Here is a 26589-nt window from a genome sequence, read left to right as displayed (position 1 = left end):
TTGTGGATTCTGTCCTGTCTAATACCACTGTGAGCAAACCAAGTGCCTTGAGATAGTGTTTATTGTTAATGTTAGTGACACTAAATAAATGCGTACTATTACATTTTACTTGGATATAAAGCAAAGCCATGTGTATTTTATTGTTGCCTTTTTACATTTTTGATAAGAAATTATACTTATGTATATAGGAATACAAGACATGATAGAACTCATGAACAAAAGCTAAAATAAATATACTTTTTTAATAATGAAAAAAGAAGAGAAGATAATGTGAAGAATTGGGACTGAAATGTCGCCTACAGAGATCTTGGTGCTGTCTTCCCCATTAAGTGTTTCTTTGTGTTTTGCTCGGGGTTTATTAAAATAATGTAACATTTTGGAGTGAAAATGCAAAGTAGTAATCCAACACTCGATGCCAAAATAGCAAATATCTCAACTGCAACTGTGAACTTTCCAGGAGAGCTGACATAAGCAGGAATAAAAGTGATCCAGACTGCACAGAATATCAGCATACTGAATGTGATGAATTTGGCTTCATTAAAGTTATCAGGTAATTTACGAGCCAGAAAAGCCAGTATGAAACACAAGAGTGCAAGGAGTCCAATATAGCCTAATATGGCCCAGAAACCTATAGCTGAACCCACATCACATTCAAGAATTATTTTGTCTTTGTAGTGATGCATATTCTTGTATGGGAATGGAGGGGATATAGTTAACCACAGGACACATATAAGCACTTGTATGAGAGTGAAGCCAAGAACACTGAGTCTCTGTTGCAGAGGCCCAAACCACTTCATGACATTACTGCCTGGAAGAGTGGCTCTGAAGGCCATTAACACCACTATTGTTTTCCCCAGAACACAGGAGATGCAGAGAACAAAGGTGATCCCAAACGCTGTGTGACGCAACATACAGGACCACTCAGAGGGCCGACCAATGAAAGTAAGAGAGCAAAGGAAACACAGAGTCAGTGAGAAGAGCAGTAAAAAGCTCAGCTCAGAGTTGTTGGCTTTGACAATTGGCGTCTCTCTGTGTATGTAGAACACAGCTGCCACCAAAATGGTAATTAATGTTCCGAGCAGAGAAAAAAATATAAGGACAATTCCCATGATTTCAGAGTAAGAAAGGAATTCAATATATTTTAACACACACTGATCCCTATTCTCATTTGACCAGTACTCCCCATCACAAGGTATGCAGTCATTAGAATCTGGAAAAAAATATTTAAAAATATGATGCATGGTTTCCTTATATCAGTGTCATATGTGTGTCAAAATGTACTTTATTTTAGGATTTTCATGATATACTGTACCTGTTTCATTGCTGATCTCTCCCTCTCCACATGGTATACAGTCATAGCAGCAGACAGGTCTGCCTTTCTGTACAGCCTTCCTGGTGCCTGGAGGACAGCTCTCACTGCATACAGATACAGGCACCTTTTTGATATAGAGAGGGACAAAATAACCATGATCAACTGTGGATTTTTTCCCCCAGAAAATCATTATTCATACTTAATTCATACTACTTTTTATAATGTGATCCTATTTTTCTATGCTTTACCTTGGTTTGACCAACAGCCCATATCATGCCCTCTTGGTCCAGAATAAAACGCTGCTCTGAGGGCATTGATGTGTCATAGATTCCCACAGATCTGAACTGCAAAGTTCCATCATCATCCAGCTGCCAGTTGACCACTTCATACCTGGCTGCAGGGTCTCCCTTGGAGTCAAAGAAAATCTGCTCCCCAGTTTTAGAGGTGTAATTAACCTTCTTTAAATATTCAAGCACCTGTTGGATAAATTAATAGTTGAATGCATATTGTTTAAACGTTGTTTAGTATTATATTCACTGTGCTTTATATTCATATACTTTAAATGTACCTTTTCAGGAACTAAAACATTTCTATGGGTTTCATTGGAGGCTGCTGCATCCATGAGAAGATTATGTAGAGAGTGTGCAATGGCATATACAGCTGTGTAGACTTTATTGGAGATGCGCAGCTCAGATACATCTGTGTACTGATTCTGCAGAGTCTGTAAGCTCTCTGATCCTGTGCACTGTGAGCCTCCAATGGGACTGTTTTCAAATGAGCACTGAAACACTGTCTCCCAAAACTCTCTGAGTAAGAGGTTTTGTGGTGCTTTTGAGGGATGTACATTGATGAGAAACTCCTTCAGGCCTTCCAGCTTTACATTTCCAATTGCAAACCCTACAGCACCCGTTAAGAATCTGTAGGATTTTGTTTCTGATATGCCTTTGGAAGTGATCCATGATTCACTGCCTACCCATTGCAACCCTGACACGTTATGTTGTGCCAGCTCTTTCAAAAGAGGAATTATGTCCCCAAGTGACATAAATGCCACCACTACTTTGGCAGTGGCTGTTTTCATCACCTCTATGATCCTCAGTAAATCTTCTTTTGGATCCGTTCGGAAATAGGCCTCAGAATATTCTACACAAATGCCAAGTTCCTCTGCAGCCTCCAGGAAGGTGGCTATTCCATTATTCCCATAATCACTCCTACTTCGAACAGTGCCAACCCAAGTCCAGCCAAATAGCTTGACAAGCTCGACCAATGCTCTGCTCTGATAGTAGTCACTAGGAATAGTTCTGAAAAAGGTTGGGAACCTGTTTGTGTTACTGAGACAAGCACATGTGGCAAAGTGACTCACCTAGAAATTGAATTAAAGGGAAAAAGGCTGAATAAAAGGCTTTTATGTGGAATACTAGATGGTTGCATATCATGAGAAATATTTTTTTTCTGACAGCCCTGCTGCTGTTTGTTGAATGTTGTTTAAAAAACATATAATATATTACCACAGGAATGCTGAAGGGTCCCACTGCAGTTAATATGCCAATAGTAGGAGTGGAGCCAGACTCCCCAACAATGGCTTGAACAGCCGGTGGTCGTTGGCATGACTTGTCACTCAGTGTCTCCCCATAGCCATTCATCAAAGCCATAGCTGAACGGATTCCAAGAGTAATTGAGCTGCAAGAGTCATATATTTTATATCCCAGAGTTGTGCCAGGGAGGAGGTTTGTGTTGTTGTTTATCTCCTCTATCGCAAAAATAATTGTCTGAGCAAACTGAAACTCACGCAGATTCAGTCTGTAACAATATTCATAATATAGAAAGTAATTACTAGTAATTAAAACTTGATGGACACCACCTTGATGGACACAAAATATAAAAGTATAACTATTTATCCATTAATGTATGTTAAGTTCTAAATAGAATAGGTTATCCTCAGTACAAACCTTATACAAGATGTAGGCTCTGGCTCTGATGTAAAAGTATGAGTCTCCACCTGTGGCTCTCTGTGTATTGAAAAAACGCCCCCGATATTGATATCTCCCTCGGATGACAAGAGAGGCCGTGCTGGCTGGCCCAGCAGATTGCAGCTCTGCTGCATCAGTGCATCAGCACACAAGCTCGTAAGGAGTAGAAGCAGAGGTGTCTGTATGATGACTATGGTCATGACTATGATCCACAGAAATGATAAGGTGAGGGGACCCAGTTTATAGTGATCAAGATGTCCCCACAGGGACCGGCAGAATAGACATACTCACAGAACTCCAGTAATGTCAATACAATTAATGGGTGGGTGGGGGTAGGTGCTAAAAGTGGTATGGGGTATGGCCATAGGCCAGGGGTGGGCAAACTTTTTGGCTCAAGGGCCACATTGGGTTTTGAAAATTGGCCGGCGGGCCGCACAACAACCCCCCCCCCCCCCCCCGCACATAAAAAAAGACATTTTTTATAGCCTATAATTTAGTATGAAAAGAATTTGTTTTAAAATATTAATTGCTTAAAAATACTGCTAACAAATGTATGAATTGTGCACTGTTGCTTTAAGACAGTCGCTTTAATTCACGTTTATTTCTCAATGATTTTCTGCCTGCTCCGCTATGGCTAGTGCTGTACCTACGGCTGGGCCCTCTCACAGTTTTTAAATGGTCAGTAGTGGGAACTACTGTTGCCTTCATGATTTCCTTTTAAAACTTTTTTATAAGAAGAAGATATCAATTATCAACAATCACAAGCCAGCTGGAACCTGCGGTGCAGGCGCGTTCCTAATTAAATGGATTGCATAATGTTCACGTTAGATCTGCTGCAAAGGAGATAACTAAGAGTTAACTTAGTTTAACATGATGTTATCTCTATTTAACATGATGTTTTGACATTGACATTGTAAATGTTATCTAAGGAGAGTGAAAAGCAGTTTGCCGGATCCGGCCCGCGGGCCGCAGTTTGCCCACCCCTGCCATACGCTCTTTACTAAAGACTACTGAGTTGGGTAGCAGAGCCTAGGCCCTGATATGTGCCATGCCATTTACATACACAACACTGACACATTTACAGTTTTCTAGTCATTTGTAAATACCATGTCCACTTTTTCAAATATCTACACTCTGCAAACTTATATCTGAGCACATCAGTAAACCTTTGGAAATGCAAAATTATCTATAGCCACCAAAACATTTCATAGTTCACCCAAAAGAGACTCATGCTGCATATGTTGTCTACCCAAAACCAACTTTGTCAGACAATGTGCTATGAATTAGAATACACAAGCAACAAAATGCAAATGATGTAATGTCATATTCTCTCCTTTTTCATTGTTTAGGGTTACCCTGCAAAAGAAAGGCTATTATCCAACAGTTAGGTCCAGTCAAGTTATTTATTCATTTTTGATTGGACAAGAGGCATTTTATGAGTCATCACGCATAGCAATGTCCTAGCTACATTGCCGCTCAAGACTTTTTACTGCTAGTAATCACTCCGCGAATGATACATTCAGCATTCTGCAAGGATATCTCCAAGCCCGAATTACAGCCGTGGCGATATCCTTGCACATCCTCACAAACTACGGCTCGCCACCTCATTTTGGGTGGCCCTCCAAAACATGTCTGCGGTATATAGCATCGGGCCCGCACAGGAATATGACACCGTCAAACTATAACCTCTGTAATTTCCCCCTTTCATTCTCTATGGCGAGTCTTAACTGTACACATGTAATACTTTCTTTGACCACTGGTGGTTGCTTGGCGCTGTTTCGAGTTTGCCATTGAAAACTTGCCTAGCCTGACGAGCTAGACCCACATCAAAATGTAGGGTCTGGGGACTCACCATTTGCAGTGCTCAGTCCGAGGGGCGGGATAAACGGTTGTCTTTTAAATTCCCTCTGCACGCAATAGGATAGCGCTACAACTCATGAGTCCCATGCGTTTTCCCACCAGCGGAGCTAGTTGGCTAGTTCAAACTTTTGCCAACTTAAAAAAAGCTTAACTCGTGTCACGCTGTTCGCAACAGCAACATCCATTTTCTTTGTTTTCAAGTACCAGGGAATTCACGCCGAACTGTCGCAACTCTGCCATCATTATGTTAAGCCAGCCCACAGACTCTATACACGATGTGATTGGCCTGATCGAAGTTTAATTTTTCCAGCTTGCAAGCTAACGGAAAGTTGCTAGACTACCGCTAGGGTGCGCCTAGATTTCTAGGCTAACGTAGGCCTATCTGCAAACAATGTATTCTAAAGTATTCTAAAAGTTTATCAATTAATTGTTAATAGGCCTAACTTCTATTCAAGTCATATTTCTGGGACTTTCTGGGATAATTATTTTTATCTTTTATTCACTCGTTCAGATGTTCATACAAAGACGAGTTCACACAGTTCTCACCAGGTGAGTGAAAGTTAGAATGTTTTTAGAATGTTCAGATGTTTTTTCCAGCACTTCATAAAATAGTTTGAACTTTAAATTATTTGTTTTTGGATATTGCTTGTTCACAACTTGAGTTCAGAGTTCACACATTTCAATATACTTTTAGGAATGCTAAAGTCTTTTTTATTAGTATTAATTAATTTGAGCTATTTCCATGTTGAATTACATTTTATATTAATTAATATTAATATTAATTTTTCATGTGATGTATTCTAGGTTCTATAGCTTTGTTTACATCCACCTGGTAGGCAAGGGACAAGTTGATAGACTTTTTTAGAAGCTGTGAAATTTGGCCAGAAAGGAACATGTCTTCCCTCTGAAAGTTGACACAAAATCAAACAACATTTGATCATTTAACTTCAACTGAACAGCGACAGGTTTTGGTCAGTAGACTCGGCAGACTTAAAGCCTGTGTTGCAGGTTAACCACCACTGTTGATTAATGGGTACATAAAGCACTCAATATATGTATATCATTTTTAAAAATGTCTCCAAATGGTGTTAAATGCCAGTTTTTGTCGTTTTTAGTATTAGCAGGGTTTTATTTTACGCAATTCGGTGATGACGTCACGTTGGGGGCTACATGATCTGCACTTCATTCATTTCAATGCATTCCAATGGACATTGCGGAACACTTTCAACATAAAGTTTGTATATTTACACTTCAAATTTCGTTACAGCATTTATATGACAACTACCCTACAGTATATGTCTAACAAAGATAACAATGTCTTCCGATTTTAGTTTAATGCAATTTTCTGAATTTGAGAAGTCTCGTTATGAGGCTACATAATGCGCCTATTCAGTTCAATGCATTATGCTTATAACGTTACGACACTTTTTTTGTTTAGCCTAAGTTACTTTCAGTGAACAGCACCGAGTGAAAGTCAACATTTTCTTTATATCTAGTGATGGTGATCATGTCGTTAGTTCAGATAAGTATGCTACCGGGTAAACTTAGTCAGAAGATCAGAATATAAAGCATCATGATAGCTATGGGCTAACTTTCCAGTCCCACCTGTGAGCCACCCCTGTTGTTGCAAACTTAGCCGCCGCCGATTAGGCTGGTCGTGTCTCCAGCATGAATATTTTCGATAACTACTCCTCGTGATTAATTGTCATTGACATCGTCAGGAGTAGCTCACCCCGCGACCAGCAGATGACATGATCTATCTAGCTATATATCTGTCGATATATCTATATAGGCTATCTATATCTGTTTATCTATAATCTGCGCTATCTACTGCTGAACACTCCCTTGCTCGTCTCTCTTTACTCCTCCCTCTTTACTCTCAAGGGTCTCAAGGTGGGCTATGGCTTTGGTCTGTAGCCTCCCCAAGGTGACGTAATGCAATGCATTGTGGGGGAAAGGAGAATCACTTCAAACCGCTGTGAAATAGTACCTGCCTTTTCGTATTATATTCCGTTTTGTGATACCCAACAACATCAAATACAATGGATAACAGTTTAAATGTGTATTACCAACAAGCAAATTGTGCAAATTTGTCAGAAAATAAACCCTGCAACACGGCCTTTAAAAAACTGTAGCCTACAGTTATAGCCAGCGTCAGTCAGCATCATGTAACATTAATGGCGTTAAATTAATTAATCCTGTAACGTATTATAACATATAACAGCGATGGCTTATTCGAAGACGATCTGCATGGATATATAACCACCCAGAAAAACTCAGAATGGGATAAAGTTCATTAATTGTATTAAACTTTTTATTAGTTATCCATTGCAGCATCGGCTAGGCTGTTATGCTAGCTCAGCCTTTAAATATGCTGTTATTTTGGTCATGTGGACTTGATTAAACGGGTAAAGATAATTCATAAACTGCTTATTTCTCACTGAAGCAGTAGCCTAGGTTCAACAGTGGTGTTTGAGGTTGCTGTGTTAAGTTGTTGTGTGTGATCGCTAACAATTCATAGGATCAAATCAGTTTATTTTGACGTATGGGAGTTAGCCTGACCTGTAGGCTATAGCATATAAGCCTATTCTGTTTTCATTTATTAGCATTTGTTGTGATTATATAATCAAATGACACTCATGATAACTTGAAATAGAAGGACAGAAGATAGGTGATTGATGTCCGAAGCACGAATTTCACGAGACAAATTAGAACAAACTGTTCCGGTAAAAATATTCTTGCCATGTTTAAAATGCTGCACTTTTTCCCTTCATAGCCTATCTCTGGCAATTCATTTTTGGATGACTGTAGATAGTTGTATTTTAGCCTACGGGCCCTATCATGACATTGTAAAGTGCATCGTCACTCGTCAAAAGTCTATTCAAATTTAGTAGGATGTCCAGTTCACATTGGGAGGGGTTTCATTATCAAAAGTGGAGCGCATCATCCTCCACGACCATGAGGATAGGTACGCTAAACGGTCGTTCGTCGCCTTTTTGCTTCTTATTGTAAAACCAACTGTTAGGGCCTACACAAGTGGTTGGCATCCTGGTCAATATTTGATATTAAAATTTCAATTTTGAAGCTATTTGTAACTATGTGTAGCCTATGCAACCCGACTGTTGTAGGCTTGCCTACCATTCTTGCCTACCACTCAAGTTGTAAACAAACGGTGACGTAACATTAGAACGGAGGTGCAAAACCTTAATATGGCATGATGACAATATAACAGCTATAATACAGCTAACAATGGTATTAGATTGCAATAGCCTATGATTAAATATATGATTAAATATAGATCAAGGCAACCTTTACAGGGACAACACAGAGACAGACATTGTGTGGACATTTTTGCCCACTAACAGACCCCAACTAAGGTAGACTGCTGATGTTCACAGCACTAAGATATTTACGGTTACTGACATACTCCCGAGTGTCTAGGCCCTCTGTTAGAGCCAGGCATAATGAGCTGGCCCTCTGAAGAAAAAGTTTGGGGACCACTGCTATAGTACAACAAAAGGTGTGCAGACCCTTTTATCCTCAATAATTAAAACATCACATGAGTCTACCTCTATAGTATAATGTAGCCCTAAAGCTGAATGCCATTTGTTCTGAAGTTCACACATAGTACCACAACATTTCCATATTATCTTTAGGAAGAACTGTTTTAACATATTTTATCCACCCCTACAATCCCCCACAAATATTTATAGGCAAGCAGTTATCATGACATCATATGACATCCTAAAGGCATGCCTCTTCACTGACCACCCAGTTGGCTGTGAATGCCTTTATTTCTTCCCTCACTGACCTCTCAGGCTGTGAACTCAATTCATACAAATTAATATTTATGCTTTGCCAGATGGGCATGGTACACAGTCAAAGCAGCAGGCAAGCTTGTCGCCCAGCACAGCCTTCCTGTTATCCAGGAGGCCCAACAGCCCCTAATTCTTGGCCCTCTTACATAGCATGCGCACAGTAATTGAACACCCGCTGCCACTATAGAGTGCATCATAGATTTTGTGCACAAATGGGAAAAGGGAAAATTACATGATAAAAACTTACCAAGATGATGCCAAGAATACCAAAGTCATGAGTTCAGTAACCAGAAAGCACATATACTGATGGAAAATGTGTTTCTCTGCACTACACTGAATACCGTTGGGTAAAACCCACTAAACATACATGTAATGTGTACTGTATATTCAATTATTCTGTAACAGTTGCTTTTCATGTGAGCCTTTTAATTAAATAACATAATTATTTATTAGAAATCAAATGATAGGTGCAAATTATACATTTTCATTACACAAACAATGCCAAACCACATCTGCACAAAAATGATTCATGAATGAAATGAAATTAATGAATGATGTCTGTTAGCTTGATACTTCATAGTTAGTCAAAGAGCTTTTGAGGGCATTTTGCCCATGAGGTGCTTTTTGGTGTTTTTATCTGGTTTGTATAGAATTATATAACATTTTGGTAAGAATATGCAGAACAGGACACCAAAACTAGATGCTAAAATAGCAAATATCTCCACTGCTACTGTAAATTTTCCAGGAGAGCTGACATAAGCTGGTATGAAGCTGATCCAGACGGCACAGAATATCAACATACTGAATGTGATACATTTGGCCTCATTAAAGTTGTCAGGCAATCTATGTGCTAGAAAAGCCAGTATGAAACATAAAACAGCGAGGAGTCCAATGTACCCCAATACGGCCCAGAATCCTATAGCTGATCCAACATCACATTCAAGAATGATCTTGTCTTTGTAGTGATGCATATTCTTGTATGGAAATGGAGGGGATATAGTTAACCACAGGACACATATCAGGACTTGTATGAGAGTGAAGCCAAGAACACTGAGTCTCTGTTGCAGAGGCCCAAACCACTTCATGACATTACTGCCTGGAAGAGTGGCTCTGAAGGCCATTAACACCACTATTGTTTTCCCCAGAACACAGGAGATGCAGAGAACAAAGGTGATCCCAAACGCTGTGTGACGCAACATACAGGACCACTCAGAGGGCTGACCAATGAAAGTGAGAGAGCAAAGGAAACATAGCATCAGTGAAAACAGAAGCAAAAAGCTCAATTCAGAGTTATTTGCTTTCACAAGTGGCGTGCGCTTGTACTTAAAAAATATAATGGCTACTACAAATGTCAAGCAGGTTCCAATCACTGAGATAACTGTGAGTAGTATCCCCATTATCTCTTCATACGACAGAAACTCAGTTGCCTTCCTCAGACATTTATCCCTTTGTCTGTTGGACCAGTGTTCTTGATTACAAATAACACAGGTGATGGAGTCTAGAAATAAAAGACAAAAACATTTAATTTGGCACAAATATTAACAGTATATAGGAGAAAACATTTCTCAAACATGCAGTATGTTCCAATGTTTAAATAAGTAAGCCACAAATGACAAATTAATACATGATATTGTCTAAGAGGTAGACTGCCGGTATTATCACCTATTTCATTACTGATAAATTGCCTCTCGGATATAAATTACCTTTTGTATTTATAGCTATCTACTTTCCAGTTCCAGATCAGTACAGAACTCTCACTACTCACTGGTATGTGCAGGTCTACCGCTGCTCTCCAAAATGTCTATTATCCTTTTCTTTATAGGTCCACGAATTGCAAACAGTCAAGTTTCTGACACATTTTATTCATGTAATGCTTTAATGAGTTCTCTAAATTCCATTAGCATTTCATAAGTTTATTGCTGTGTTACATAATTACCTGTTTCATTGCTGATCTCTCCCTCTCCACATGGTATACAGTCATAGCAGCAGACAGGCCTGCCTTTCTGTACAGCCTTCCTGGTGCCTGGAGGACAGCTCTGACTGCACACAGACACAGGCACCTACATGACATAGAGACACACTAATGCATGGATGCATTGATATTTCAGTCTCTTACACCTAGGGTATAGTCTAAAATGTATGTCAAATATTTTAACTTAGAGCATAGATTTAAACACTATGCATGTTTATAAATATTTTGTTAATCACTGTGACAACCAATTTTAATAATATATCATAAATAAATAATTGAAATTAATTCAAGTTTATGATCAGACTGATCGTGAAGTAATTGGTACCTCTTTAGAATTTTTAGCCCATAGTATGGAATCATCATTCACTGTCAGTTGGCTATTGGCAGGTAAAGAAGCATCATAAAGTCCTACTGCCACAAACCCAAGCTCCCCGTCTTGTCTTGGCTGCCAATTTATTATCTCATACTTAGCAGCAGGGTCTCCATTTGCATCAAAAAACACATCCTCTCCCTCTTTAGTCTTGAATCTTACTTTTTTCAGTTGTTCTAACATCTAATAGCAAGGGACAAAGCCAGCAATCCATGTTTATTATACAACAAAAACTGCCAAAAAGAGACTTTTCAAGTTTTCTTGTTATTTAATAATGTATACAATGAGAAGTCACTCCCTACCATACGTGGTTCTGGTTGCAGTGTGTCACCACATGTGTCCGTGCAATTTAGTGCCTCGTGCAGTGTGTGAGCCACAGAATACACAGCCTTGTAAACATTATTAAAGATTGCCATCAAAGACATGTCTGTAAAAATATTATTGACTCCAGACAAATCCTCTTTGCCAGTGCACATTTGCTCAGCAGATTGATTTAGAAGACTGAATTTACACTTAAACAAGGCCTCCCAGAGCTCAGTGAAAATGGCATTGCCTAAAGACTTCAGGGGCTGTATGTCCAAGATGAATTCTTTCAACCCTGTTACCTGTGCTTTGGGGATAGACAGTCCTATGGCCCCACTTAGGATGTGATGACGGTCCAAACTGGCAATGTAAGAATCTGAGATCCACCCTTCTGTGCCGACCCACTGATATCCAATGAGGTTATGTTCAGCAAATACATGCACTAACACCTCCAGGTCCAGATGGGAGAGGAACGCCACCACTATCCGTGAGGTGGACAAACGTACTTGCTCTACTAGCTGCAGCACCTTTTCTTGTGGATAGTTTCTAAAAAAGGGTATAGAATACTCCAGGCAAATACCCATCTGTTCAGCAGCTGCTTGGAAAGTAGCCATTCCATTGTTTCCGTAGTCATCATCAGTTCTGATGGCACCAACCCACATCCAACCAAAATGTTTTACCAGTTTAGCCAGTGCTCTGCTCTGGTAGTAGTCACTGGGAATGGTTCTGAGAAATGATGGATATTTGCTTTTGTCACTCAGGCATGCACATGTGGCATATTGACTAATCTGAAATACACACAAGGGTTTGATTCGACTTTGAGAAAATCAAAAGTAGACACGATTATGGATTGAAGTATTTATCTCTTACCACTGGGATGCGAAAGGGTCCGATGCTCGTTGCAATAGCCATGCAAGGTGAGGAGGATGTCTCCCCTATGATAGCCAGAACCTGAGCTGATTTGTTACATAGTCCTTGTGTGGTGTGGTCATAGCCATTGCTTAGTGCCATGGCGCATCTCACTCCCATAGCCACAGATCCACAAGAGTCATATATCTTATAGCCTAATGACACTCCAGGCAGCAAAGTTGTACTATTGTTGATCTCCTCCACTGCATACAATAATGTCTGAGCGTATTGGAATGATCTGTAATTAAGACTGGATAACCATGACAATGATTAAAATATTAACTATGGTGAATATTTGAATAATTTACTACTAGTATACAGTACCATACAATACAACATAATATACAGTGCAGTGCAGAATAGAACAATACAATATAATACCAGCAGACCTGGTGCATTGTAGTGGAGGTGGAGCCTCTGTGTATGAATATTTATTATTTTTATAGTTACTATGGAAGGAAAAAATGCCTCCGATGATGATGTCTCCATCTTTCTGTAAAAGAGGGTAAAAAGGGTTTCCTCTAAGTTTGCACTGAGGTTCACCAAACTTCACTGAGGAAGCAAACACCCATAGCAATAGGATTGTACAGATTTTTGAATTACTACCGTAAAACATATTTTCCAAAGTGCAGTGATTATGACTGCATCTGATGAAATGGAGCACATGTTTTTATACCATGCGGCATGTGCAATCCTCTGGTATTCACATGGTACCCATATGAAGGAGGTGCTACACTGGATATGAAATTTAAATAATTGAAGTAGGCCAGTCAGGTCTTTCCTTTGCCTTTGTCTCCAATTTTGTCCAATGAGTTTACACTCCCTGATAAAACCACACTCAGTGAAATTATTCATCCAAAATGGACCTATAAATCTTTGGCCTTATGCAGTAAACTAAAATGAAAACCAGACAAAGCCTAGCCTTGGGTATTCATACGACCCAAGATAGTCTTCTGAATTAGTACCTCTCATACTTGTTACATTGGTAACTTCTTCAATTTGATGTTTTGAAAAGATTTCCCTTTATTATCTGTAAGATAAGGAATACTCATTGACTCATCTATGTCCTCATATTTTCATAGAAATTGATCCTCTATAGCCCATCAACTAATTCATCCATCCTTCATCATTATGGTAAAGACTAAGGCCAGTAAAATGAGGGTATAGTTTACTAGCGGTAGAGCAGCATGGTCATATAGGTTTTGTCAATGTTTATTTTTTCTTTTTACTAATTGAGGAAACTTGGTGGCTTGATGCCTGTTGCCCCTCTAGGCTGATTTTGGTCCCCAGGGCCACCCCACGGCAAAAGCGGTGTTCACTGAATAACTCGGCAACTGGCGCCCAAAATGTAAAAAAAATTGTGGTATGTTGGTCTCGGTGCATCAACGATTTATTTTTGTCGTAGCGCCATCTAATGAAAGAGATAAAAGTAGAAATCAATCTCGAATATCTTGTATCTAGAAGGCGTGAACCACTCAAAATTTGTAATGTAGGATCACTACAACAACCTCAGGTTTCGTGAAATCCTGTCCATAGTGGGCGCTGCAATTGATTCATTTCTGTATTTCAAGAACCCTTGAAAGTGTAATTTGTGAGTAAAAACAACCTATGGTCTATTTACAGTAGTTAACAACTTCAAACTTTTGAATGAGCGAAAAAATACGTTAATTGTTTGAGTTTTGAGCAAGACCATTTATTTGCATTATCACTTACAGTGAATGCTAAGGGGGCAGTGAGCACGTCAAAAAACAAAAGCTATTTTATACCACTGACAATGCTCAAAATATAATTACACTTCTGTGGTAGTGTGGTGAGGGTATCTACAGACAAACTGAAGTGCAAACCATGTTACTTAGCTAATGTTTTATAGCAGTGTTAGCAATGCTAACATGTTAACCATGCTTCTTAGTTAACTTGGCTAACATTTTCTAGCAGTTTTGCTAAACATGCTAACTATGCTAGCAATGCTAACTATGTTAACCATGCTACTTAGCTAACTTAACTAACATTTTCTAGCAGTTTTGCTAAACATGCTAACTATGTTAGCAATGCTAACATGTTAACTATGTTAATATGGTGACTTAGCTAACCTAGCTTATCATTTTTAGTAGTTATGCTAACTAGCATGTTAACATGCTAACTATGTTAACCATGTGACTTAGCTAACTTAGCTAATCATTTTTAGCGGTTATGCTAACTATGCTAACTAGCATGCTAGTATGCTAACTATGCTAACCATGGTACTTAGCTAACTTAGCTAATAATTTTTAACAGTTTTGCTAAAAAAGCTAACAATATTAGCAATGTTAACTATGCTAACCATGCTAACTAGCTACAGTGGGTAGGAGTCATAGTTGATGACAAGTAACAGTTACAATGGCTGAACAGTTAAAAAGTTCAGTAGTTTAAAGGGTTAAATTGTTTAACAATTAAATATTGTAGTGAGGACTTTTATTTTGAAACAGTTTTTGGCAGAGGAAGCAGTTGAACAGGGTGTGTAGTCTTAATAGAGCCAGTTTGTATGCTTAAAGCCTGAGACTGGCAGTTGATCCAGGTGGCCGGAACACCTGGCCTAGGATTCTAATTGCTGAAGGGCTCTATTGTGATGTCATCAGCCAATGTTAAGTCTATGGGGAAATTTTGAGTAGTTTTTAATTAATAGTTTAAAAAGTATAAAAGTTACAAAGCTGAAAAATACAAAGCCCACATGTCCTAAGTAAGACCTACGCAACATAGTTTGAATGAAGTTTCTACGTTAAACGGTTGAAGCTGCATTAACTGCGTTAGAAGAAGAAGAATAATACTAGAAAAGTATAAGTATAAATACTTTTTAAGTATTTATACTTATACAAGCATTTCCTGAAGGAAATGCAGTGCATGTAAATGCAAAAATATGATGTAAAATATCATACAGAGTAAAAACAAACTATATTGGTTGCTAAGTAGATGAGGTTTAACATAGTTGGAATGACTGAACAGTTAAATAGGTGGATACTTTAAATGGTTAAATTATTTAGGTAGATAGTTGACGATAACTGACAGTGGGAATGGCTCTAATGTTTGCTAGCAGTTATGCTAACTATGTTAACAAAGATAATAATGTTAACCATGTTACTATGCTTACTAGCATGCTAACAATGTTAAAATGCTTACTATGCTAACCATGTGACTTAGCTAACCTAGCTAATCATTTTTAATAGTTATGCTAACTATGCTAACTAACATGTTAGCAATGCTAACATGCTAACTATGTTAACCCTGTGACTTAGCTAACCTAGCTAATCATTTTTAGCAATTATGCTAACAATGTTAACTATGTTAACCATGTTACTTAGCTAACTTAGCTAATCATTTTTAGCAGTTTTGCAAAACAAAAAATGTGAACAATGTTAGCAATGCTAACATGCTATAACTATGCTAACCATGCTAACTAGCTACAGTGAGTAGGAGTCATAGTTGATGACAAGTAACAGTTACAATGGCTGAACAGTTAAAAAGTTCAATAGTTTAAAGGGTTAAATTGTTTAACAGTGAAATATTGTAGTGAGGACTCTTATTTTGAAACAGTTTTTGGCAGAGGAAGCAGTTGAACAGGATGTGTAGTCTTAATAGGGCCAGTTTGTATGCTTTAAGCCTGAGACTGGCAGTTGATCCAGGTGGCCTGACCACCTGGCAGAAGATTCTAATTGCTGTGATGTCATAAAGGGCAATGTTAAGTCAATGGGGACATTTCAATAGTTTTTAATTAATAGTTTAAAAAGTATAAAAGTTACAAAGCTGAAAAATACAAAGCACCCATGTCCTAAGTAAGACCTACGCAACGCAGTTTGAATGAAGTTTCTACGTTAAACGGTTGAAGCTGTATTAAGTGCGTTAGAAGGAAGAATAAGAACTAGAAATGCAATTCCAAGGAATTACCAGTGCATGAAAATGCAAAAGTTGTGATGTAAAATATCATGTATAGTTAAAATAGATAATACAGAGATGGTTACTACGGTGATGCTAGGATAGACATGGTGGTTGCATAGCTTAATAAAGTTGATAGTTTAAAAGTAGACCATTTAAAAGTTGAATGTAGATAGTTTAAAAGTTGTTGATAGACAGCTAGTTTAATAGATAGATCGTTTAATGGTAGTTTAAAAGTAGACTGTTTAAATGTTGAATGACTGTATGAAAGTTGTTGATAGACAGCTAGTTTAATAGATAGATAGTTTAATGATAGTTTAAAAGTAGACCGTTTAAAAGTTGGATGTAGATAGTGTAAAAGTTGTTGATAGACAGCTAGTTTAATAGATAGATAGTTTAATGATAGTTTAAGAGTTGAATGTAAATAGTTTAAAAGTTGTTGACAGACTGAAAGTTTAATGAATGTTGATATTCAAATAGTTTAATGGCTGTGTATAGGTAGATATTTGACGATAACTAAAAGTTGGAATGGCTCTAATGTTTACTAGCAGTTATGCTAACCATTTTAACTATGGTAACAATGTTAACCATACTACTTAGCTAACTTAGCTAATGTTTTCTAGCAGTTTTGCTAACAATGTTAACAATGCTAACCATGCTACTTAGCTAACTTAGCTAATGTTTTCTAGCAGTTTTGTTAAAAATGTTAACTATGCTAATATGCTAACTATGCTAACCATGCTACTTAGCTTACGTTTTCTAGCAGTTTTGCTAAAAATGTTAACTATGCTAGCAATGTTAACTATGCTAACCATTTTACTTAGCTAATGTTTTCTAGCAGTTTTGTTAAAAATGCTAACTATGCTAATATGCTACCAATGTTTACCATGCTACTTAGCTAACTTAGCTAATGTTTTCTAGCAGTTTTGCTAAAAATGTTAACCATGCTAACATGCTAACAATGCTAACTAGCTACAGTGGGTAGGAGTCATAGTTGATGACAAGTGTTGACATAGTTGATGACAAGTTAAAAGTTGTTGATAGATAGCTAGTTTAATAGATAGTTTAATGATAGTTTTAAAGTAGACCGTTTAAAAGTTGAATGTAAAAAGTTCAGTAGTTTAATGGGTTAAATTGTTTGACAGTGGATTATTGTAGTGAGGACTTTTATTTTGAAACAGTTTTGGGCAGAGGAAACAGTTGAATAGGATGACCCAGATTGTATGCTTAAAATTGTATGCATACATTTTTTATATTGTTTACTTGAATGTTATGTTTTCTGTGGACCTAATTGGTAAAATATGTCTCGTCTCCACCATGGGATAGTGGGAAACGTAATTTCGATCTCTTTGTATGTCTTGACATGTGAAGAAATTGACAAGTAACGGGGACGCTGGCCAGATGCGCTGCTCCGTTTGGCCTATTTTTGTTTGATTATTTTCTAATATTTACATAACTTGATTTACATATTTTATTTGTTTTGATTTGTATATTTTATTCGTTAACATATCAACTCGTTCGTTATTTTTGTTGTTTTTTGTTGCGTTTTTTTCCCTTTCCGTGGTGTTTTTTTCTCTGTTTTTGCCTAAGAGACGGCATTCCATTGAAAGACCGTTATCTCCGTAACATTTAGGCCTACTATCCAACTCATCAGCATACGGACTCAGTGGCTGTTTCAGTCGGTTGACTGTCAGTTGGGAGTAAGACTCCTCATTCAATCTATGAACTTAAATGGCTGATGTAGTCGGTTGACTCTCAGCTGTGACATCGGTGGCTGATCTAGTCGGTGGACTGTCAGCTGGCCTAACGCAGGAGAAGGACGCAGCTTGTGCATAGCTCTCTTTGGACTGTGTCAGTGTGAGAATGCCTTGCTGATGTTGGACCTACGATACACTGCCCTACAACTTTTGCAGTTGTCATCTTTCAACGCGGCTATCAGCGAAAATGTGCTCGACCTATGCCGGGCAACGGGGATATTACGCAGGAAACGCTACATCCATCGAGGATCCGGCCGCACTGTCATCAAGCCGACAACAGAGGATGGTATCCTCCTGTATCCCTGTGTCCCTTCACTCAGGTACAACTCCTCAACTCATCTTCCTGGTGCCTGTCAACAGCGATGGTCTGATGAGCGCGTCTCACCAGAGCGTAGGCCAACTGACTCTGTCGTGTCAACTACAAGCCATCTCATCTACCGAAGTTCTACCCCAGCAATTACACAGCTAGAGTTGGACTAAAATAACACGGACTTTTCTTTATTTTAATTTCTTATTTATTTATTTTATTACTTGTTCATTTTTGTTTGTTGTCTGTCTTGTATGTCTACCGTTAGGTGTCTCGGGTACGCTGGCGATTACGCCGCTCCATCAGGAATCTTTTGTCTTGTGCGTCAATTGTTATTTTGTAAATGTGTTTGTTTGTCTTGATGTCGCGGGAACGCTGGCGACTACGCCGCTCCGTCTGGCATTTTTTGTCTTTTTGTTATCTGTAGTGTTTATGTAATCTCGGCTTCATTGAAAATGAGGGCTTCCCTCAATGACCCTCCGAGAATAAATAAAGGTTGAATGAATGAATGAATGACAATAAAGCAGACTTTGACTAAAGCCTGAGGCTGCAGGTGGCCTGAACACCTGGCATAGGATTTTAATTGCTTAATTATGCCGTATTATGATGTCACAATCGGCAATGTTAAGTCTATGGGGATTTTTTAAAAGTTTTTCTTTAATAGTTTAAAAAGTATAAAAGTTTCAAAGTTGAAAAGACATAGCAGCTTGGTCCGTTTGAAGACCTATGTTACAAAGTTTGAACGAATTTTCTAAGTTAAACTGTTCAAGAGAAATTGCGTACGGAAAAAGTGGTAAGCGGAATAATAATAAGAAGTTGTTGTTGATGTTGCCTTGGAAGAACAGTACAGTGCATTTTTATGCACTGTAATAAGAAGTTGCCTAGGAAGAACAGTACAGTGCATTTTCATGCACTGTAATAAGAAGAAGCCTAGGAAGAACAGTACAGTGCATTTTCATGCACTGTAATAAGAAGAAGCCTTGGAAGAACAGTATAGTGCATTTTCATGCACTATAATTAATTAAAATGTTAGCCTTTTTGTATCAACATTGCAATTCATAGACTTTGCGAATATTATGCAAATATTGATAACAAAACCCAAGCTTGATCTGTGTGGCTATGCAGTAAAAATTGTAGCCTCTGAGCAGTAGATCAGCCAGTCCCTGATGATGGTGAGCCCGAAATTAGCGATGAGGAGGCCATAAGGAACAAGTAGAGAAAAGAGTAAACAATATGAATTAAAATGATTTAATGTAAGAAAGATCAGTATATGACATCAGTACATGATCAACCTATATGCCTTGTTTGCTCAGAAGTGAGTGTAAACCAAACACCAATATAGAAGAAGAATAGAATATATACTCTTTTGATAAATTTAGTCTCTGCATTTATCCCAATCCATGAATTAGTGAAACACACTCAGCACACAGTGAGGTGAAGCACACACTAATCCCGACGCAGTGAGCTGCCTGCAACAACAGCGGCACTCGGGGAGCAGTGAGGGGTTAGGTGTCCTGCTCTAGGGCACTTCAGCCGTTCCAATAGTGGAATATTTTTTGTTAACTTCTCAGTTTACCGGGGAAGTAAATTATTATATAACCTTTACACATTTGTTAAACCATGGTACTAATAAAAACTACAGGATAGTAAGAACTGAACTGTTGCTTAATTTATCCAATTTCCACCACCATGGAAAAAGTGAGCTGGTCTTTGGCCTGAAAAGTTTATTTATATAGCGCATTTCATTCAATCAGGTCATTTAATGTGCTTTACATAAACGAAAGCAAACAGTAATAGCAAATAAAAGCATAGAAGGGTAATAGTCAAAGAAAGAATAGTTTAAATAGTAAAGATCATAATAAAAAAGAAAACATAAAACACACAGGGCCCTATCATGACATTGTGCATCGTCACTCGTCAAAAGTCTATTCAAATTTAGTAGGATGTCCAGTTCACATTGGGAGGGGTTTCGTTATCAAATGTGGAGCGCATGGCGCAACAAGGTGTTCCTAGGTTTTTTAATCAGTCATATGGGTGTGTTTGGGGCGTAACATCATTTTAAACCAATGAGAATGACATCTGTCATTCCCTTTAACGGCGCAAAGCGCGATATGTCAAATAAATGCATCGGTATTTTGGCATTCAACGGCGCATTTGAAGGAGGCTGCTTGCGAGACCGTATGGAATAGTCATTCTTAAACCATGCTTTACTAAAACCTAGCATAGCCTTCACGCATTTGATAGATAGATAGATAGATAGATACTTTATTGATCCTCAAGGGGAAATTCAAGTTTGCAAATTAATTTGCACTCGTCTATTATTTCAACTCATTGGCAAAGTGAAACTAACTTCACCAAGGAGTCAGTCAACGACAAGACAGTTATATGCAGTTACTTTCACTATTGACTGACAATGGGTTACCACCGAAAACATAGGCTGGAAAAAGCAACACTTACCCTAATGTTGCTCAAATGACTGAATAAAACAACATTTATCCTGCAGAGGAGTTGCTTATATCTCGTGACAGTGTGTCTTCAGCTGTGCTTCATATGTGTCTCTCGCCTCTCCCCTAATCACTTTTAACCGTCATTACCAATTTGCAAATGATGGTGAATAACTACTCATCATGACATGTACAGTATTTCGTAATATCTTTATTCTAATTATGTTTCCCATTGTAATCGTGCAATTTGTAATGCTTTGCATGGACGTGCGCTGGTGTGCGATCATGAATGATAGAAGGATGGTGCGTGCACCTGCCAATATGACTGTAGACATGCGCTCTTAAAATAGCATATGAACAATTCGCCATTGACTTCTGACCAGGTTTAGGTGGTGTATGATAGCAGTTTTTAGACAACGCGCCAGGCCCCTCCCTAGGTTGTTAATTGCCACACCCCTGGGTGCAATGTTTAAAAAATAAACGTGCAAAATACCAAATTAAACTTTCCGCGGGTGAAAAATGAGTTTTACGCCATGCGCTGGTGCCCAAAATACAGCCCACAAGATAAAATAATTTAAAAATGAATAATTCAAAAGACAACATAAAAGACAAGGTAGAATAATTAAAACAGATTCAGCATTTGTAACTCAGTGCAGTAAGTAGAAGGCACTCCGAACAGTTTGGTCTTAAGTCTAGATTTAAAACTGGCTACAGTTGGGCCTTTTTGATGTCACCCAAAAGTTTGTTCCAGAGCTTAATCACATAGCAGCTAAAAGCTGCTTCACCATGTTTAGTTCTAACAACAGGTTTTACAAACAGGTTTTTGTCCTGAGACCTGAGAGGTCTAGAAGGTGTGTACTGCTGAAGCATGTCTGATGGGTATTTAGGTCCTGCTCCATTTACTGATTTATTAAACATCAGTAGCCTAGTGCTTTAAAGTCAATTCTGTCACTTATTGGAAGCTAGTATAGGGACTTTTTTCTCAGGGAGAATTGGAGTATTGAACATAGGCCTTCAACAATGTTACTGGGAGCAACAGTCCCTTACGAAATAACTAGGCTAGTCATACTAGGCCTATAAGATTATAATACAAAATACTAAATGATTACTTTACTTTTCTGTAAGGGGTTGACACACAGTCATCGATGTGTGATTTTTACACGTCTGCACAAACTGAATCTGTGCAACATCCCCCCGCTGCAAAATAAAAGATTTGGTTCATTTGAAAATGACCAGCAACACCTGAATGCAATACAGTAACAGCTTAGCTACAGCAAAAAATACTGGCGCCACCACTGTGGCAGAGTAATGATCACTGTGTTGGGTGTAAGCTAGGAACAAGATTTCAGTCGCGCCTGGCACCACGATGCGCCGGGTGTAAGATAGGGCCCAAGGTTGGAGAAAAATATTTGACATTTCTTAAGGCATTATTACGCATTGAATGAATTGTAACTTGGCAAGCAAATCCAAATAATTTCAGACAAATACAAAGAGCTCACTTATTTATTTCACAGTACAATTCTGTGCAATAGAAAGTTTAAAATAATCTCATTATTAGTCATGCCACTACAATTAATAGAAAATGCCTGCTACAATCTGTGCTTTTCAAATACAGCAGCATGATTAGTTCTGGGCACAGAGATATGAAAAGGCAATTTTATTTTTTATGTTGTAGTACACAATACATATCCACAGCATGCATGAGAAAGAGGTGATGAGGGGCTGTCCAGTGTGTCTGGGCCTGACCTGGAGAGCACCACAGCCTGGAGAGGGGCCTGTGGAGAGCAAAGCTAATGGGTCAGGGCCCTTTGTGGATTCTGAACTGTGAGCAAACTTAGTGCCCTGAGATAGTGTTAATGACACTAAATAAATGCTAAAAGTTCCATGTAATTTGAATTATGAATAAAGCCATGTGTATTCTAATGCTGCAAAACAAACTGATTTATCTCAACAAAAAATATCTGTCTAAATACTTTTTTTACATTTTCAGTTCCAATTAAATGGATGGATACAACACATGACAGAACTCTTAAGAATAAAAGAGCAGATAATATGAGGAATTGCGACTAAATTACCCGCTACAGAGACCTTGTTGCTGTCTTCCCCATTGAGTGTTTCTTTGTGTCTTGCTTGGGCTTTAAATAATGTAACATTTTGGAGTGAAAATGCAAAACAGTAATCCAAAACTAGATGCCAAAAAGGCAAATATCTCAACTGCAACTGTGAACTTTCCAGGAGAGCTGTCATAAGCAGGAATAAAAGTGATCCAGACTGCACAGAATATCAGCATACTGAATGTGATGAATTTGGCTTCATTAAAGTTATCAGGTAGTTTACGAGCCAGAAAAGCCAGTATGAAACACAAGAGTGCAAGGAGTCCAATATAGCCTAATATGGCCCAGAATCCTACAGCTGAACCCATGTCACATTCAAGAATGATTTTGTCTTTGAAAAGGTTCATTCATATTCTTGTATGGGAATGGAGGGGATATAGTTAACCACAGGACACATATAAGCACTTGTATGAGAGTGAAGCCAAGAACACTAAGTCTCTGTTGCAGAGGCCCAAACCACTTCATGACATTACTGCCTGGAAGAGTGGCTCTGAAGGCCATTAACACCACTATTGTTTTCCCCAGAACACAGGAGATGCAGAGAACAAAGGTGATCCCAAACGCTGTGTGACGCAACATACAGGACCACTCAGAGGGCCGACCAATGAAAATAAGAGAGCAAAGGAAACACAGAGTCATGAGAAGAGCAGTAAAAAGCTCAGCTCAGAGTTGTTGGCTTTGACAATAACGTGTATGTAGAACACAGCTGCCACCAAAATAGTAATTAATGTTCCAAACAAAGAAAAAAATACAAGGACAATTCCCATTTCAGAGTAAGAAAGGAATTCAATATATTTTAACACACACTGATCCCTATTCTCATTTGGCCAGTACTCCCCATCACAAGGTATGCAGTCATTAGAATCTGAAAAATATTTAAAAAACATGATGCAATGTTTCCTCATATATATGTCAAAATATATGTTATAGTTGGATTGAAATGGCATATACCTGTTTCATTGCTGATCTCTCCCTCTCCACATGGTATACAGTCATAGCAGCAGACAGGTCTGCCTGGTGCCTGGAGGACAGCTCTCACTGCATACACACAGGCACCTTTTTGATACAGAGAGGGACAAAATAACCATGATGAACTGCTGTAAAACATTAAGCCATTAGTTGAATCTATAGTATTACCAGATTCCTACTATTCTTATTCAGTGATCTTGTTTTTATGCTTTACCTTGGTTTGACCACCAGCCCATATCGTGCCGACTTGGTCCAGAATAAAACGCTGTTCTGGGGGCATTGATGTGTCATAGATTCCCACAGAATTTAACTGCAAAGTTCCATCATCATCCGGCTGCCAATTGACCACTTCATACCTGGCTGCAGGGTCTCCCTTGGAGTCAAAGAAAATCTGCTCCTCAGTTTTAGAGGTGTAATTAACCTTCTTTAAATATTCAAGCACCTGTTGGGTTAAATTAATAGTCAAATTCACATTGTTCAAATTACTTTTGAATTATACTCTCTTGAACTTCATTGTACCTTTTCAGGAACTAAAATATTTCTATGGGTTTCATTGGAGGCTGCTGCATCCATGAGAAGATTATGTAGAGAGTGTGCAATGGCATATATAGCTGTGTAGACTTTATTGGAGCTGCGCAGCTCAGATACATCTGTGTACTGATTCTGCAGAGTCTGTAAGCTCTCTGATCCTGTGCACTGTGAGCCTCCAATGGGACTGTTTTCAAATGAGCACTGAAACACTGTCTCCCAAAACTCTCTGAGTAAGAGGTTTTGTGGTGCTTTTGAGGGATGCACATTGATGAGAAACTCCTTCAGGCCTTCCAGCCTTACATTTTCAATTGCAAACCCTACAGCACCCGTTAAGAATCTGTAGGCTTTCGTTTCTGATACGGCCTTGGAATTGATCCATGATTCACTGGCTACCCATTGCAACCTTGACACCTTATGCTGTGCCAGCTCATTCAAAAGTGGAATAATGTCCCCAAGTGCTAGAAATGCCACCACTACTTTGGAAGTGGCTGTTTTCATCACCTCGATGATCCTCAGTAATTCCTCTTTTGGGTCCGTTCGGAAATAGGCTTCAGAATATTCTACACAAACGCCAAGTTCTTGTGCAACCTCCACAAAGGTGGCAATTCCATTATTCCCATAATCACCCCTACTTCTGACAGCCCCAACCCAAGTCCAGCCAAATAGCTTGACCAGTTGTGCCAGTGCTCTGCTCTGGTAGTAGTCACTAGGAATAGTTTTGGGTTGGGAACCTCTTTGTGTGGCTGAGACAAGCTCATGTGGCAAAAATGACTCACCTAGAAATTGGATGAAATTGCAAAAAGATGGCTGAATGAAAAACAATTAAATGAAACATAACAAAATTGCATTGCATCAAAAATATATCATTTTTACAGTCCTTTTGATATTCATGTATGTTTTTTTAAACATAATTATAATGTGTTACCACAGGAATGCTGAAGGGTCCCACTACAGTTGATATGGCAATACTGGGAGTGGAGCTAGATTCCCCAACAATGGCTTGAACAGCTGGTCGTCGTTGGACTTGTCACTCAGTGTCTCCCCATAGCCATTCATCAAAGCCATAGCTGAACGGACTGCCAGGGAAATAGAGCCACAGGAGTCATATATTTTATATCCCAGAGTTGTGCCAGGGAGAAGGTTTGTGTTGTTGTTTATTTCCTCTATCGCAAAAATAAGTGTCTGAGCAAACTGAAACTCACGCAGATTCAGTCTGTAACAATATTCATAATATAGAAAGTAATAGTAATTAAAAAAACGTAATGGACACCATTTGCACTTCTATTCAAATATAAAAGTATAACTATTTATACATGAATGTATGTTAAGTTCTAAATAGAATAGGTTATTCTCAGTACAAACCTTATAAAAGATGTTCTGGCTCTGATGTAAAAGTATGAGTCTCCACCTGTGGCTCTCTGTGTATTGAAAAAACGCCCCCGATATTGATATCTCCCTCGGATGACGAGAGGCCGTGCTGGCTGGCCCAGCAGACTGCAGCTCTGCTGCATCAGTGCATCAGCACACAAGCTCGCAAGGAGTAGAAGCAGAGGTGTCTGTATCATGACTATGGTCATGACTATGATCCACAGAAATGATAAGGTGTGGGGACCCAGTTTATCAAGATGTCCCCACAGGGACCGGCAGAATAGATATACTCACAGAACTCCAGTAATGTCAATACAATTAATGGGTGGGTGGGGGGTAGGTGCTGAAAGTGGTATGGGGTATGGCCATAGGCTCTTTACTAAAGACTACTGAGTTGGGCAGCAGAGCCTAGGCCCTGGTATGGGCCATGACATTTCCATTTACCGTATTTTCCGGACTATAAGTTGCACCGGAGTATAAGTCACATCAGTCAAAAAATGGGTCATGAACAGGAAAAAAACATATATAAGTCGCACCTGATACTGTAAGTCGTATTTCACAAAATCCAAAACCAAAAACAGAGAGAGACTATGTAGCCTAACTGGACTATTGAGCCCAAAAAGATTTATGTTAACGAAGACAAAGGAGTGAAGGCAGCCAAGAGGAGGGCCAGAAGGTAATT

General features: G+C 38.7%; 2 protein-coding genes and 1 pseudogene across 2 annotated transcripts; all 3 read right to left on the bottom strand.

Moving 5' to 3' along the window:
* Window positions 1–296: 296 nt before the first annotated feature.
* On the bottom strand, window positions 297–3413 carry LOC143121076 (extracellular calcium-sensing receptor-like). Its single transcript, XM_076281472.1, has 6 exons — window positions 3259–3413; window positions 2818–3109; window positions 1881–2672; window positions 1561–1788; window positions 1313–1436; window positions 297–1210 (listed from the first exon to the last, which is right to left on the bottom strand). The coding sequence occupies exons 1-6, from the start codon at window positions 3411–3413 to the stop codon at window positions 297–299; spliced, it is 2505 nt and encodes an 834-aa protein (XP_076137587.1).
* A 6128-nt stretch (window positions 3414–9541) lies between these two features.
* On the bottom strand, window positions 9542–13197 carry LOC143122253 (extracellular calcium-sensing receptor-like). Its single transcript, XM_076283109.1, has 7 exons — window positions 13188–13197; window positions 12901–13063; window positions 12473–12761; window positions 11602–12390; window positions 11255–11482; window positions 10894–11017; window positions 9542–10455 (listed from the first exon to the last, which is right to left on the bottom strand). Exons 1-7 carry the CDS (start codon window positions 13195–13197, stop codon window positions 9542–9544), a joined length of 2517 nt encoding a protein of 838 aa, XP_076139224.1.
* A 9316-nt stretch (window positions 13198–22513) lies between these two features.
* Window positions 22514–26104, bottom strand: LOC143122251 (extracellular calcium-sensing receptor-like; annotated as a pseudogene).
* Between the last annotated feature and the right edge of the window lie 485 nt (window positions 26105–26589).

The sequence above is a fragment of the Alosa pseudoharengus genome, unplaced genomic scaffold (assembly GCF_046254945.1).
Source record: "Alosa pseudoharengus isolate Yale_2024_CS ecotype anadromous, Long Island Sound unplaced genomic scaffold, YU_APseudo_1.1 YU_APseudo_1.1_scf_13, whole genome shotgun sequence".
Taxonomy (NCBI): domain Eukaryota; kingdom Metazoa; phylum Chordata; class Actinopteri; order Clupeiformes; family Clupeidae; genus Alosa; species Alosa pseudoharengus.
This window is presented reverse-complemented; position numbering and strand designations above follow the sequence as displayed.